General features: G+C 35.4%; 1 protein-coding gene across 1 annotated transcript; it reads left to right on the top strand.

The window, feature by feature from the left end:
• Positions 1-14243: 14243 nt before the first annotated feature.
• LOC134388048 (olfactory receptor 5AC2-like) lies at positions 14244-15168 on the top strand. Its single transcript, XM_063110784.1, is given in 2 exon segments — positions 14244-14921; positions 14923-15168. Coding segments are annotated over 2 exon segments (924 nt in total).
• The last annotated feature ends 2263 nt before the right edge of the window (positions 15169-17431 follow it).

The following is a 17431-nucleotide window of genomic DNA, read 5'->3' as shown; positions in this document are numbered from 1 at the left end:
TCACCATGAGTAGAAGCAGCCTGAGGTCTGAGCCAGATGCAGCTGTCCCAGAATTGTAAGCCAAATAAACCTCTGTTCTTTGTAAATTATCCAGTCTCAGGTATTTTTGTTATAGCAACACAGACTAATACACCCTATCAGACTAACAGCAGACTTCTAAACAGAAACTCTACAGGCCCAAAGAAAATGAGATGATATATTCAAAAGAGTAAAAGAAAAAAACTGCCAGCCAAGAATACTTTAACCAGCAAGGCTATCCTTCAGAAATGAGGGGAAAATAGTGTATTTTCCACACAAACAAAAACTACGGGAGTTCATCACCTCAAGACCAGCCCTGTAAGAAATACTCAAGGAAGCCCTGCATCTGGAATCCAAAAAATGATAATCAGTACTACAAATACACAAAACCCACAGGTAGAAAAAAAATGCAAATGAGATAGAGCAAGAACTAAATCTTACCACCACAAAAAACCATAATGACAATCTAGGGCTAGGGCTAGGGACTCTGGTGCTCACCCCTTGAGCCCATTCATTAACCCTGCAGATGCAGTACTATGAGCTAGGTAACTGGCAAAAAGGTCCTTGAAGCCTTGGTTGAAGTAGGAATAGTCTTTATTCAGCCCACACAACACTATGAGCCAAGCAGTCTACAGAGAAACTCAGAAACTCAAGTGCTACCAGCAAAGTCCAAAGAGAAACAGAGCAGCTGCCAGTAGAGTAAACATGTTCTATTTTTAGACATGATCTCTGCCACCAGCTCTGCCTCATAAACTGTAGAACACACAATAGCAATTAACTGAAAACATACATTGGTGCACATGAGCACTAACTCCATCCACACAACTTGTTTGCAAAGAATTAAGAATATGCTGCCCCACCCCCAACCAGACCTGCACAGAAAGAGAAATGCTGCATGTCCTCACTTATAAATGAGAGCTAAGAAACAAATAAAGGAAGAAAGACGATAATAAAAGGTTGAAGTTTCATATGGATAGAGCAGACCTATAGTTCCTAGAGGTGGGAAAAAGGAAGGGGGAGGGGTGGGTAGGGGGTAATTGGGCAAGGGACACAAAAAGTAATAATGATTTGTGATGATGAACGTGCTATTGATATTGATTTGGGTGTCACATACTGTACACATATGCTGATAGTCAAATGTGTATCCCATAAATGTGTCTATATTAAAAAAGATAATATGAATATTTTTATGAACATTTCGCATATTCCAATACTGGTTTAGAACTATTCTTTAAGATTTAATTTCCTTCTATTACATATTTTTTCAGTAATTTTGGCATTTTTAGGTTACTTTGTAATGCATGGGATGTATTGATATAACAAAATATTCTTTTCTGCCTGAAAAAAAAGAACTATAGAAAAACTAGCAAAACCAATATGTTGATTCTTTGGAAAGATCAACAAAATTGACATTCTTTTAGCTAGCTTGTGAATAAAAGAGAAGCCTTGAATAATAAAATAAGGAATTAAGGAAAAGCCATCCCTGCTAATAATTGCTATGGTTTGATTATATCTCTTAAAGTTCATATTTTGAAAACTAAATGCAACAGTGTTGGAAGGTAGAGGCCTAATATGAGATGATTAGGTTGTAACAAATTATTGTCCTTATCACAGGAGTAGAGGATTAGTTATCATAATAGCGAGCTTGTTATAAAAGTGAGGCTGACTTCCTCTTGTTCTTTCATTCTCTTGCTTTTTGCCCTTCTGCCTTCTGTCATACGATGAAGCAGCGCAAAGAACCTCACAGTTTCTAGCACCTTGATATTGGACTTTCCAGCATCCATAACTATGAGAAATAAATTCCATTTCTTTATAAATTACCCAGTCTGTGGTAATCTATTCTAGCAGCAAAAGACAGACTAAGACAGACAATTGGTACTGATAGTGAGATTTTTGCTTTAACAAATACCTGAAAATGTTAAAGTGGATTTGAAACTGGGTAATGGGTACAGGCTGGATGGTTTGGGAGGAGAAGGTTAGAGAAAGCCTGTATTTAAATTAATGGAGCATTATAGGTGATTCTGGTGAGGGCTCAGAAGAAGAGGAGAACTATAGGGAAAGTCTGAAACTTTTTAGACATTACTTAAGTGGTCATGACTGAATGTCGGTAAAAATATGGACAGTAAAAGTGTCTGAAAAAGAGTCAGATGAAATGGAGTTACAAAGCATTGGAAACCAGAGTAAAGGCCATTCTTATTATATAGTTGCGTAGAAATTGGCAGAATTGTTTCCATGTTCTAGAGGTTTATGAAAGAAATGTAAGGGTGATGAAGTAGGATATCTGGAAGAAAAAATTTCTAGGCAAAATATTGAAGGAACTGTGTGGTTACTTTAACTACATAAAGTAAGATGCAAGGCAAGAGAAAAGAAATGACTTAAAGATAGTATTTATAATTAAAAGAGAAGCCAAACAGAAATATTTTGAAAATTTTCATACTGGCCATATAAAGAACAAAAAAGCCTGTTTGTATGATCAAAACACGGGTGTGACCAAGCAACCATTTGCTAAGTATATTAGTATGGATAGAGGGGATCATCAAGACAATAGCAGAATAATTCCAAAGGCATTTCAAATGATCTTTGAGGTTGCTTCTCCTATTACAAGCCCCTTCTATTACATCTCTGGCTGGAGGACAGAATTGTTTAGGGGATGGGCCTGGGGTGTTACAAGTAACCTGGAAAAAAACCCATCTTTGTCCCAGTTGCAAAACAAAGCTGAATATTTTTGTACTCTGTAGCTCTGTGGTCACAAGCTTGTGCTTGTGTTAGCAAGCAAACCACAGGCTGCCAGCTCTCAGCTCCTTCCTGTGTAGATGAGAAACAGGCTAGCTTTCTAAGACCCCTCCTCAAGTAACCACACTTCCTGCCCTTATACCCAGGTGTGATAAAGACCCTTACCCAAAAGCTTCAAAACATGTTTTTGTGGAAAGTTTTATGCTCTGCTATAACTTGCATATTTCAGCCTCTGTAAGCCAGCTGTGCTTGCTTTTGCAGAACATCCTGTATGCCTAACAGGATGTCACTAGTTGTCAGTTAAAGTTAACATAAGTAATACCATATTGTATAAAAGTCATCCATTTTGTTTTTGTTTAAGGAAGTAATAAAAAGGGGGAGGGAAATGTGGAAAGCCCCTGATAAAGGCTAACTGCAAAATTAGCTTATGTACTCAAGGCTTGCTTGCATTGGCTAAACTGCATCAAGCGGGCTAACGAGCGTGCCATGAAGAGCTTAAAACTGAAAGTATCCCTGGACTCAGGGCCACGGCTCTGAATTGGCTGTTGCAGTCCCATCCAGAATAGATTTTTAAACTCCTCCTGAGTGTGTCTCCTCTGAAACTCAGCTATAACAGGGGTACTGTCAATGGCTCACTGCTCAGAGCCACCCTGGATCTCGGCCTCCCTCATTATGGTGCAGCACTCCTTGGCCAGCCCAGAAATAGATCAAGTGGTCTCGAGTGAGCCCAAATTGCCATTCTGGAAGGTACAAGATGCAAACTTTGGTGGTGTTCATGTGGTGCTAATTCTGCAGTTGATCAGAATGCAAGATCTATAGGGGCATGGCTTCTTCCCCTAGATTTCAAAAAATGTTCCAAACAGCCTGGGTGCACAGGTAGAAACTTGTCACAGCATGGAGCCACTGCAGAGAGCTCCAACTAAGGCAATGTCCAGTAGAATCATAAGGGTGAAGCCACTGTAGAGAGTTCCCCCTATTACAATGCCTAGAAGAGCTGTGGGAGTGCAGCATCCCCTGAGATTCCAGAACTATAAGGTCACCAGTGTGTAGCTCTAGTCTAGGAAAGCTTCAGGCATGAGACTCCAATCTGAGAGAACTGCTGGATGAACTGAGCCCAGCATGTCATAGGGATAAGGCCGCCTAAAGCCTTTGGGGCTCAACCCCTTCCCTAGGGTGTCAAGGATGTGTGACATGGAGTCAAAAGAGACTATTCTCCAGCTTTAAAACTTAATGTTGTTTTCCCTGTTGGATTTTGGGTTTATTTGAGACTAGTTACCCATTTCTTCTTGCCCATTTCTCCCATTTGTAATGAGAATGTATATACTATGCCTATCCCTTCATTTTATCTTGAAAGCACATAAACCAGTAATTTCACAGCCTCACAGCTGGGGAGGAATTTGCCTAATGATGAATTTTGCCTTGAGTCTCACCTGTATCTGATCTAGATGAGACTATGAACTTTGGGCTTTTGAATTGATGATGGAATGAGTTTAGACTTTTGGGACTTTGCATTGTGAGGACATAAATTTGGGGGAACAGGATGGAATGCTATGGTTTGAATGTGTCCTCTGAAGTTTGCTTGTTGGAAACTTAATCCCCAATTCTCTGTTGGGAAGCAGAACTTTTCAAGAGATAATTAGGTCATGAGGGCTCTTCCCTCATGAATAGATTAATGTCATTATTACAGGAGAGGGTTAGTTGTTAGGAGAGTGGGCTTATAAAAGCATGTTTGGCCCTCTCTTGCCCTCTTGTCCTTCCACCTTTTGCCATAAAATTACACAGCATGCAGGCCCTCATCAGATGTTGGCACCTCAATATTAGACTTCCCGGCTTCCAGAACTCTGAGAATTTTTTCTTTATAAATTACCCAGTCTGTGGTATTCTGTTACATCAATACAAAAAGAACCAAGACAAACTGTATAGAAATAAAAAAAGAATTATAGGGGAATAATATGATCAATGCTATACCAATAAAATAGACAATTTAGAGAAAATGGATAAATTCCTAGAAAGATACAAACTACTGAAACTAACACCAGAAGATATAGAAAATCTGAATAAACCTATATAACAAGGAGGACAAATTTGTAGCTTAATACTTTACACATACAAAAAAAGTCTGGGCCCACTTGGCTTTATTGGTGAATTCTGCAACACATTTAAAAAATTAATACCAACTCTTCACAAACTCTTCCAAATATAGAAGGTGTGGGAACATTTCCCAAGTCATTATGTAGGGTCACTATTACTCTGATAGCAAAACAAAGATATCATAAGAAAGAAAACTGAAAAAAAAAAAAAAAAACCTCCAAAAAACAATAAAAAAAGCAAAAAATACCCCTATAATTTTATAACTAGGCATGTCAAAGAAATAAAAGTCATCTAGACTGAAAAGAAAAAAATAAAACTATATTTGCAGACCACATGGTGTTTTCTATAAAAAATCCTAAGGTATTCACTGAAGAACAAATAGAATTTATAAACAATTTCAGCAGTGTTGCAGGATACAAGATTAATATACAAAGTCAATTACATTTCTATGCACTAGCAGTTAGCAATTAAAAAATAAAATAAGAAAACAATACTACTTACAGTAACATCAAAAGAGATGGGAACACATGTCCAAACAAAAAATCTTTTACATGAATATTTATAGCAGCATTATTCATAATAGCCCAGAAGGGGAAAAAAACCCAAGTGTCCTTCAACTAATGAATGGATGAACAAAATGTGGTATACCCATACAATGGGATATTAGTCAGCAATAGAAAGGAATGAAGTGCTGTCACATATTACAATGTAAAGGAACCTTAAAAACATTATGCTAAATGAAAGATGTCAGTAAGATCGCATAGTGTATAATATCTGTCTTAGTCAATTTTCTGTTGCTTATAACAGTATGCCTGACACTGGGTAATTTACAATGAAAAGAAATTTATTTTTAAGAATTTTGGAGGCTAAGAAGTCAGATCAAGGGGGCACATCTTGTGGGGGCCTTCCTCCTGGTGTGGACTCTCTGCAGGGTCCTGAGGCAGCAGAGGGCATCACATTGTGAGAAGTCTGAGTGTGTTCACATTCTCTCTTTCTCTCTACATAAAGCTACCATTCTCCTTCCATGACAGCCTTTAATCCATTAACCCATTGATCCATGAATGGATTCATGAGCAGACTATGTCCTCATGATCCAGTCACCCCCCAAAGACATCACCCTTCAAATACCATAGCTAGATTTTCCACCCTTTTAATACAATTACAATAGGGATTAAGTTTCAACATGAGCTTTGGAGGGGACAAACATTCAAACCATAGTGACACAATTTATATAAAATGTTTAGAACAGGCAAATCTACAGAGACAGAAAGTAGATTGTTGCCTATGACTGGGGAGAAAAAGATGGGGCTTGACTGTTAATGGTATGGGGTATTTTTAGGGGTGATGAAAATATTCCAAAATTACATTGAAGTGATAGTTGTACAATTCTATAAATTTTAATAAAGCTATTGAATTGTGCACTTAAATAACATCTTTCTCATTATTTGGATAATGACTTGATACAGGATATTTGAAAGTACACTATTAAATATAGATCACTATAAAAATACAAGTTTAGCGATTATGAAGCAACTGATATACGAGGAGGGTACAACATTTCCAACTTCATAATAATTAAAAGGTGGAAGAACTAATATGAAAACTCAGATGCTCTGGTTCATGTTGTGTTTTTCTCATCACATGAAGATGAAGTAAAAAACCCTTGGTGCTTTTACCCTGCTGAGAAATTAAGATTGTTATGTGAGTGATACCTTCAAAGTTTTTGAAAAACAACATAAAATGTAATTTATTATGATGGTGATGCTTTTTATCATCAAAAATTTATATTAAAGAAAACCCTCAATATTAGAAATGATCAACCTAATATTCAGTACAATGGTCTTAAGAAGTGGGACCTTTGGGAGATGATTAGGTCATAAGGTGGTGCCCTCATGAATGGGATAGGTGCCTGTATTAGTCCTTTTCTGTTGCTTATAACAAAATACTTGAAACTGGGTGATTTATAAAGAAAAAAATTTATTGCTTACAGTTTCTGAGGCTGGAAAGGCTGAAGTCCATCTGGTGGTGGCAACAGTGACCCAGGGATCTCACATTGCAAGATAGTAGAAGCAGAGAGAGCAGAGAGAGAGAAAGAAAGACAGACTCTTCTCTTCTAACGCCCTCAGAACCACACTCCTGACCACTGTTTTTAATCCATTCACTACTGCATGGTCCCACCTTTCAACTACTATAATAGGATTTCCCACCTTCTCAACAGTCACAGTGGAGACCAAGTTTCTAATACATAAAACTTGGGGGACACGATTTAAGCTTCAGGGAGTTTTGGAGGGACATAATTCAATCCACTACAGTGCCCCTCTAGAAAAAGCCAAAAGGAGCTTATTTATCCCTTCTACCATGTAAGAATGCAGCAAGAAGGCACTGTCTATAAAGAAGTGGCCCCTCACCAGACAGGGAATCTGCCACCACCTTGATCTGGGACTTCCCAGGCTCCAGAATTATGAGAAATAGGTTTCTGTTGTTTGCAAGTCCTCAGTTGGTGGTATTTTGTTTTAGCAGTCTAAATGAACTAAGACACATGCCTAGTCTACTGATGAACTCATCGATGGCATTCCTAATTTCTGTTACGGTGTTTCTGATATCTGGCATTTCTTTTTGATTCTTTCTTAGTGTTTCCATCTCTCTGCCTGCATCACTTATATGCTTTTGCATATTGTCCAATTTTGCCATTAGTGTGCTTAGCATATTAATCATAGTTATTTTAAATTCCCAGTCTGACAATTCTAAAATCTTTGCCATTTCTGACCTTTGTTGTGATGCTTGCCCTGTCTTTTCAGACTGTATTTTTTTCAATTATTTATTTTATCTTTTAGCATACCTTCTAACTTTTTGTTCTGGGGCAGACATGATGTATTGGGTAAAAGAAACTAAAGTAAATAGGCCTTTAGTCTGAGGTTTTGTGATTATCTGGCTAGGAGTTAGGCTGTTTATGGTTTTCTGTAGCTTAAAGGTAAGAGGCTAAAATTTCTGCTTGTGTTTTTGTCTTTCCTGTTGTCTTGGATTTCCCTAGAGACTCCTTTTTAAATAGGGCCTGAGTCTTCCAGGTATTTTTAATTATAATCTTCTAATATTAAATAAGAGCCTATGGATGTAGTGATAAGATGTTGAGTATTTCACACTCCTCTCCAGTCCTACCCCACCATCAATTAGGCTCTTGTAAAAACCACATTGGTTAGGCTCTGGCAAAGGTCTGGGAAGACATTTGTTAAAGAAAATAGAAAGCTCTGAGAGTATATAAAAAATAGTTTTCCCTGTAGGAAAGCATAAACAGATTTTTCTTAATCTCCACAGTGAGTATCTGGTAGGACTACTCTCAAGTTAGTCCACACTCAGTCTCCAGAAATTTGTCAATTGCCCTTTAAGTATTTCTACCTGATGGTGGCTCCAGTGTTTCTGCTCCTGATAAGTTGTGATTCTCTGTATCTGGCTGTCTCTCCAGTTTTGAGAGAAGTTTACCCTGTCACCTAATTTTTCTGATAGATCTTAGAAGATTTGATTTCTAGTTTTTTAAAGCATTTTTCTTATTGCAAGAATGGGAGGAATGACTTCCATGTTCTTAATTTGCCAGGCAGAAAACATGTAATGTTTTCTTCATCTCTGAGGTTGTTGAAATATGCCAACTATTACATGTGAAACAATGATAGTATTAGAAAATCACTATTTGCAACCCCTGATGAAATAATTAATTTCAGTAAAAAGATCAAGAATGCTGAAGAGTTTAATTGGAAATTTAATGGTAAATTGGGTATTAAAAAGTGATTCTAAAGTGTCTCTTCCAGGTTGTTTATTAGGTACAAGTAGAAGTATAGCTATATGACAAATATATCTGTCTGTCACCAGGTAAATACCAACTTTGCATCATCAATAGTGGGACAATCAGATTTTAGCTATCTCTTATTTTGCTGAAATATGAAGACATAACCTCATATATTAGAGTATCTTTGACAGAAACATTAGTAAAAACCCAATTTGGCCTCTAAATCTAGCCTTATGCATACATGGAAAGAAGTGGAAAGAAGAAAGAGTAGGAAAGTTACAAAACATTATGAAGAAAAATAAGAAAAATCTAGACTGTGAGACATTCTGTCTCATTCTCTTCAATAAATCAATATCATTAACATCCTTGATGTAGATGAGCACAGTAAACATGGAAGTCATATTTTGAAAATGGTATAGAGACAAGATGGTAGGATCCAATTAGAACAGAAGCAACGACAACAAAAAGAATAGACTCAACAATGAAACCACTTAAATTTTATATTATGAAGAAATAAACTTCTATTGTGTTAATTCATGAAGCTATTGAGGTTTATTTCTTAAAGCAGCTGAAATTTCTATAACGTGTAAAAAATTGTGTGTAGTTAAATATCAGGTCTGTTTTATGATATGGGGTAAAAAAAAAAAAAACCCAGTCTTGAGGATTTTGGTCTTTAGCCTAAGTGCAATGGGAAATAATTTACAAGTTTTAAGTGGTGATGGGCTGAGATGGGTGGGTGTACTAGTTTGTTAGGAATGCCGTAACAAATCCCACAAACTGAGTGCTTAAACAAGAGAAATTTATGTTCTCACAGTTATGGAGGCTGTAAGTCCAAGGTCAAGATATAGGTAGAACTCGTTTCTTTTGGGCCGGCCCCATGGCTCACTCGGGAGCGGCCGCGGGTTCGGATCCTATATAGGGATGGCCGGTGCGCTCACTGGCTGAGTCGTGGTGCAGACCACACCAAGCCGAGGGTTACGATCCCCTTACCGGACACACACACACACACACACACACACACACACACACACACACACACACACACACACACACACACACACACACACACACACACACACACACACACACACACACACACACACACACACACACACACACACACACACACACACACACACACACACACACACACACAGATTTGGTTTCTTTTGAGGTCTCTTTCCTTGGCTTTCCCATGGCTGCCTTGTCATTGTTTCTTAACATGGTATTTCCTCTGTACCTGCACATAGCTGGTGTTGATTTATGTGTCAAAATTTCCTCTTCTTATAAGGATATCAGCCAAATTTGTTTAAGGCCCACCCTAACTGCCACGTTTTAACTTAAGCATCTCTATAAAGGCTCTGTGTCCAAATACAGTCACATTCTGAGCTACTGGGGGATTAGGGTTTCAGGACATGAATTTTGGGGGAACACTTTTCAGCCTAAAACAGTGAATAGAGTGGGGTTAAGAAGTGCCATAAGTTACATTTTAGAATACCAGTCTTGGGTCAGAGTGAAGAATGAATTGGAGGAGAGTGTTAGTGGATGCAGATGGATTGGGTTATTTCAGTAGCGTATGCAAGAGATGAATATAGCTTGAATTTTGTTGTGCTTATAGACAGGGAGATAAATGAATAGAAATGAGAGATTTTAGCAGATAAAAATTACAACTCGGCAGTGGTTGGTTCATGGAGTCTGAGGGAGGTTGGTATCAAGGATATCTCCCTGGTTTATGGCTTGCATAATTTATTATTTGATGGTGTTATTTTCCAAGGTAAAGAACGCTAGAAGATAACTAGGACTGGGGATGGAGTAACAGAAGATCCTAATTTCACATTTGGATATAGTGACTCTAATGTATCTTTTAGATTTCCAAAGGCATTTTGGATTTTAATTACCATTATCCAAAGGTATTTGGATTATGGCATTGGAAAGAAAATCAAGAGAAAGGAAAAAATATTTTTGAAAGTTTGCACATTGATGTTTTGTATAGATGTTCCCCACAGTAATCCTTTTGGAGTATAAGTATTGTTTTAATTGTTACTGCTAGTTGTGGGAGTGAAATGATGATTAACTCACAAAGCCCAGTAGAACAAATTTTACTTCATCCTACAGGGAATCCTTTGGAAGTATAGAGGGAATTTCTTTCTCGCCTTTTCCTTTGTTTTTTAAAGAACAAGTTCAGAAACAGAAGTAATAAATGTTTTCTCTATTCATTTTGGAGTTACTGATGAAAATCAGTGTGTAAGTAATCACTGCCTCATTTCTGCATTTTCTGTTTTATGTCAGGAAAAGTATTACTTTCCAGTTTCCCAGTGTTTTTGTGGGAACTGGGTGAGAGTTCAGTGGTTTCTACAATTTCTCTTACTTAGAGTTTTGCAGCTTGTCTTTAGATGATAGCAAGATATCTATGTAAGAAATTAAAATTGCAGGAAGGCATTGAGATTCTTCTCTACTAGCCATCGAATCTGGACATATGGGAGATAATGTCTTACTGTAGTGGAGACACTTATACAATTTCATAAATAATAGATTTTAAAGAAGAATGAGGTAAATGGAAAAAAAATAATCATGACAAAAGTGATTTAACAGCTTTAGAATTTATTTTATAATGCAATGAGTTTAGAAGTGAGCCAAAAGCCATGCAGCTTGTATCTGCGTTACTTATATTTGTGATTTTGCATAATGAAAATAATCTTAGCCTTTGAGTTTGTACCATCCTCAGTACATAACCTTTAAAATTTCATGGAATCATGACAAAAATGAACAACATCAATAAATACAGCTAGCACTGTCTCCTTTATTCCAATCTGGAGGTTTTTCCTTCATCTTACTCTTAAGGAAAAAAACACCCCAAATCATAGTACTTCTTGGCTTAATTATACCAAATTCATGAGATGAAATTAGAAATGTCTATTATTTGGTGACTAGGATTTCAAAGAAAGCCAGGTCACTTTATTTAGGACAAAATCCCTTTGGAAGAAAACTATGTTTCCTCAACATTCACAGTCTATTTTCAGCAAATAATCTCCAGTGAATATTTTAGGCTTGTGTATTATAACAGGGATCTCTGTGAGTTATGTGTATAGTTATTTGAAGTTATTAAGACAGCGACTTTGAAGAATAACAATTCATTATTCTCCCCACTTGTTAAACCAAGTTAGCTCTTCTAATGCGTTCTCATGTAACATTTCTATGTATTTTAAGTGTCAAGAGGTATGGCTATAAAACTACCACACTGACTTTTTAAATGAATAAGTTGTGATTTATTTCAACTGTTATCATTTGTGTTAAGTGTATTTTTGTTTTCTATACAAGGAACATGGGAGGTCATTCCTTCACCCCAAAATGTTTGGGAAATTTTATTCTGAACTTTCTTTCGGAGATAGTTTATAAGTCATAGAAATAAAGCAATTTTGTTACTTCATGAAAATATCAGATATTTTATTTATAACAGCAATAAAACCTATAAAAAAGTTAGGAATAAAATTTAATGAGGAAATTATTGAAATTGTGTAAAAATTATGAAAATGATTATTATACTTAGATATCTTCTACGATTTTCAAATACCTTTTGACTATTTCAAAAAATCATTCCTGCTCTCATTAGTCAATAGTCTATCACCAAATATTTACATGGAAAGTTTCATGATTCATAAAATATCATTAATAGATATTTTCATAAAAATATTACAGATTGTTTCTAATTTTACAATTAGAATTATCTGTGTCAAATTCTCCTGGCTAAAGGTAAAAATAACATTTTTCTTATTTCTATTAATATGCTGGTGACCATCTTTTTATATACCTTTTAAGGTTCCCACATGCACACACATGTATATAACAAAATTTTATACAAAGGGCTCATGGCATATATTATATTTTTATCAGAAACTTTTTTTATGGAGGATGAAATAGCTCTCTCTCCTCTGCTTCCCCTATTCCTATTACTACACTACTCCTGCACAAGAAACTAATGTTAGTAATGTAGTATATTATTCCACATTTTTATCCATGCTTACGTTATCACATTTATCATATTTGTAAACAAAACAAAATTATAATAATGGGACTATGTAATTTAAACTTCTTTATATTTTTATTTCTTCATTTATTAATGCATTGAGAAAATTATCCCATTGTTAACTGGTATAGCTCAAATCCACTTTTAAAAATACCTGAATAATATTTCACAGTCTGACTGTACCATAATTTATTTAACCATTTTATAGTTCATGAGTGTTTTTTTGTTGTTTCCAGGATTTGCCCTCATAACCAATGCTTTATTAGGCATCCTGTGTTTTATACTTGTGTACGGGTGACATTATTTCTATAATATATATCCAGAAGTGAGATTGTTAGATCAAAGGTTATATAAATTTCTAATTTCAACAGATAATATCAAATGCAAAGGGCTTTTACAATTTACATTTTCACATTTACATTAGAGTGTGATTCTTTTCTCACTTTCCTGCATCAGTTTGCTTATCTGACAAGCAAAAATGACCCTTCAATTTAAAAAATCTTCCTAGTTATTAAGAAGGTTGGGTACTGTTTCATATATTTATTAGTCATGTTGACTTGTTCTTCTGTAAACATGTCTGTTCATTTTTTTGCCCATTTATTCATTGGATTCTCTAACTTGTTTTCGCTAAGTTGTAAGGGGGCATGTGTATATGTGTTTCATGAGCATTAACCCTCTATGCAAATTATGTTACAGATATTTTTCTAACATATTTTTGTCCTTTTCCTTTGCTTATGGATTCTTCTGCTTTGTAAAAAAAAAATGTAGTTATGCCTATATTTAATTATTAGCTATTTCTTTTGCATGTAATGATTTTGCATTTGTATCTCTTTCCCATGCAATGGCCTTCCACGTGGTTTTAATATTGCCTCTAAGTAGTGGCAGAATATGCCACTCCAATATATGTCACTTTGGCATATAGATTATTTTGAGCTAAAGACACTTATAAAAACATCAGATGGAAGAAAGAAATACTAATCTCCCCTTTTCTTCCTGAAAACAGGAAATAAAAACTCTCATGTAAAAGATGCCTTCCCTGTACCAGGAGTAAAGAAACATTCTTTGATGAGGAGTAATATCTAAGAGCATTCTATACAAGCAGATGTCTTTAAAATAATTTTTGTCTTTCTTTTATCTCCCCACATAGTTTAGTTACTTTTTCACACTTGTATCTCTTTGTTCAGTCTAGTATAAAAGCATTTAGGCTACTTCTTTGGGCCTTCATTTCCTCATGAGCACTACCATGTCACATAAAACATATAAATTTGAATGCTTTTCTCCTGTTAATCTACTTTATTTCGGTTTAATTGTCAGGCCCAGCCAAAAACCCTAAAGGGGAATAATAAGTAAAAATTTGCCTCTAGTATAACTCAAATATTTGCATTTATTTCAGTTTTTCCCAATTTTAGGGTCATATACCTAAACACACACTTTGTAAACAGATTTTACTAAAGGATAAAAGTTAAACTTTAAAAACTACTAACTAAATCAGAAACTGAAAGGAATAAATTAATTCACAAATAAAATGCCACTGCTTTGTGTTATTGTTAGTGATGGTCTTTGTCACATATTTTCTCATTACAGTGGTCAATTGTGGATATGTCAGAAAGAAATAATTCTCTGGTGACAGAGTTCATTCTCTTGGGACTTACAGATCAACCATGGCTGCAGGTCCTCCTCTTCATTGTGTTCTTCATGGTCTACCTCATCACTATGGTGGGCAACCTTGGACTGATGGCTCTTATTTGGAAAGACCCCCATCTTCACACACCCATGTACTTATTCCTTGGTGGTTTAGCCTTTGCAGATGCTTGCACTTCAACCTCTGTAACCCCTAGGATGCTGGTCAATTTCTTAGACATGACTGCAGTGATATCCCTAGCTGAGTGCATCACCCAATTTTACTTTTTTGCTTCCAGTGCAACTACAGAGTGCTTCCTCCTGGTAGTAAGGGCCTATGACCGGTATGTAGCCATATGTAACCCCTTACTTTATCCAGTGGTGATGTCCAGCAGACTCTGCACTCAGTTGATAAGTATTTCATATGCAATTGGTTTTCTGCATCCCCTGGTTCATGTGAGTTTGCTATTAAGATTAACTTTTTGCAGGTCAAACATAATACATTACTTCTACTGTGAAATTTTACAACTGTTCAAAATTTCATGCAATGACCCATCTATCAATGCACTGATGATACTTATTTTTGCAGCTTTTATACAAATATCCACTTTAATGACTATCACAATCTCTTATAGTCGTGTGCTCTTTGATATTCTAAAAAAAAAAGTCTGAAAAGGGCAGAAGCAAAGCCTTCTCCACATGCAGTGCCCATATGCTCTCTGTCTCCTTGTACTATGGAACTCTCATCTTCATGTACGTGCGTCCTGCATCTGGGTTAGCTGAAGAGCAGGACAAAATGTATTCTCTATTTTACACAATTATAATCCCCCTGCTGAACCCATTTATTTACAGCTTGAGAAATAATGAAGTTATAGGTGCCTTGAGAAGAGTTACAAAGAAGTAAACAGTTTTTATGGGAAATTTCAAATCTCTTCTTTTTTTCTACCCATTTCATAGGCAAGCCATTAAATTCTGTTTATTATCTATGGCTCTGTTTTTTCATCAGAGGGCTAATGGTCAGGGTGGCCATTAAGCAGTGTGTGAAGGAAGCCAACTTTTTATAATGTTTTCTTGGATGTGGATCCAGTTGAAATGTCCTCACATAGTCCATAAGTGATTTATTTAAAAACTTTTTACTTCCTTGTTATCTAGACATTCATTTATTTATTAGACTTTCATTTATTAAAATTATTGTCTGCAAGGGACCCTTACCCAAATTCCATTGAATAATTGACTACCACCGAAGTTGGTATGTAAGTGTCAGTCATTTAGTTCATGATCTCATTACGCCTGCATGTTAATAAGGCTCTATGGTGCTCTACCATACAGTGATAAAATGATAAAAACTCAGATTCTTGGCAGAAAGTGTTCTTGAAATAAAGGTGATAAATATTAAGAAAAATAAAGAAGTTTTTAAAAATTGGTATATCCTTTTAGTTTTTAAAGTTTTGTTGTACCTTAACAACATTTTTTTAAAGAAGAGGTTAATTTGAATTAAATAACGGAGCTTCAAAATGTAAAACTTCCCATTTCTAGAAGTCCATATACTAACTTTCACATAGGACATTATATGATACAATGGTATTTAGAAACTTGCAGATTAGAAAATATCTCAGAATATAGCCTTCTCAAATATTACAGATCTCCTAGACTCCATTTACATGAACATTTTGTTTACAATAGTAAGCATGGCAGGAATATTATGGCTGTACTCCAGGAGGCAGGAGGCAAGGATTGGAAACTGGTCAAATGTATATGGATGTGGGTGCCAAGTCGAGGTAGTGAATTCTTTAAAGGTAAAACCAGGTTTTCGTGATCTCAGCCACCAACTTACTACCAATTGAGTGACTGAACTACATTAGCATATATACCAATTTTTAGCATAAAGGAATTGACACAGATCCTCCTTTGTAAAGTATGAATTATATTCCTTGAGAAATCTGTCTGTTCAAGCATTGGACTTAGGAAGAAATAATTAATATAGAATGAAAATTAAATTTAATTTGTTGAAACAGGAGTGAAAGTGTACCTCTTATTGAAGAATTTTGAGTTATTTGTAGTTAGTTATTTTTTGCTGTCACTCCAACAGATACCAAAACACTAATCTAAATTGTGGACATATTATGTATCATAAATTTATTGATTAATTGACCTATAAATGTAAATGAAGAAGTTTGATTCATTTTTATGTGTATACAGTTTTATTCCTATAGGTCTCCACTGACAAATACCTTTTAAAAAGTTACAGAATTGAATATGTTCTTTTTAGAAATACTATTGACATCCAGGAGATTCTAATCAATTCTACTGTCTTGGTGGCTAACATAATAATGACTTTATAAATGAGGATTGATTTTGCTATCGCATTTTCTTTAATTTACTGTTGATGCTGTTATAATACTTAAATACCTGTTATCATTTTGACAAAAATAAATTTATTTCCATGTATACCTGTCTCAACCTTTTTTGGTTTTGAGTGTTATTTTACTTTGAAAGCTGTGGACTCCCTATTATGTGACATTAAGAAGAACAACATTTTGTCCCACTTTGGATGATATTCATTGATGGCTGTTCAGATGATATTAATGTGAGCCATGCATTATTGAGTTACCTGTCAACCCTACATAAAATGATTTTAATAATTATTGAGTAGATCAGTTATTTCATCAGAATTTGAAAAATAAGAATTTCTGGAGTCTGCCATTTTTCTGCATTTATTAGCTCTAATTCTTCTATAGAGAACTATCATTAAATTGGAGTTTCTAAAACATGATCCATAAAGGAAAGGCAGAATAAATTCCTGACTCTTTCCCTTTATTTATCTATTTTCAGAATAATTGCTGGAGCCCTAGACATTCCCCATGGTGAACAATGAGGTTTTATGTTTTTCTGTTTGAAGAGGGTATTATTATTATTTTAAAAATTTTTTATTGAAACATATCAATTGTACATATGTATGGGATACAGAGTTATATTACATGTATACAATGTGTGATGAGCTATCTAGGGTAATTAGCATTTTCATGATTTCAAAACTTAATCATTTCTTTCTGATGTGCACATTTGATCTTCTCTCTTCTAGTTGTTTGATAACATGCAGTAAATCATTGTTAATTATAGATACCTGGATTAACTGCACACTAATAAGATTTATTTTTCCTAGCTGT

This window comes from Cynocephalus volans, chromosome 1 (genome assembly GCF_027409185.1).
Source record: "Cynocephalus volans isolate mCynVol1 chromosome 1, mCynVol1.pri, whole genome shotgun sequence".
NCBI lineage: Eukaryota > Metazoa > Chordata > Mammalia > Dermoptera > Cynocephalidae > Cynocephalus > Cynocephalus volans.
The sequence above is the reverse complement of the archived record's forward strand: the minus strand, read 5'-3'. Positions and strand labels throughout refer to the sequence as shown.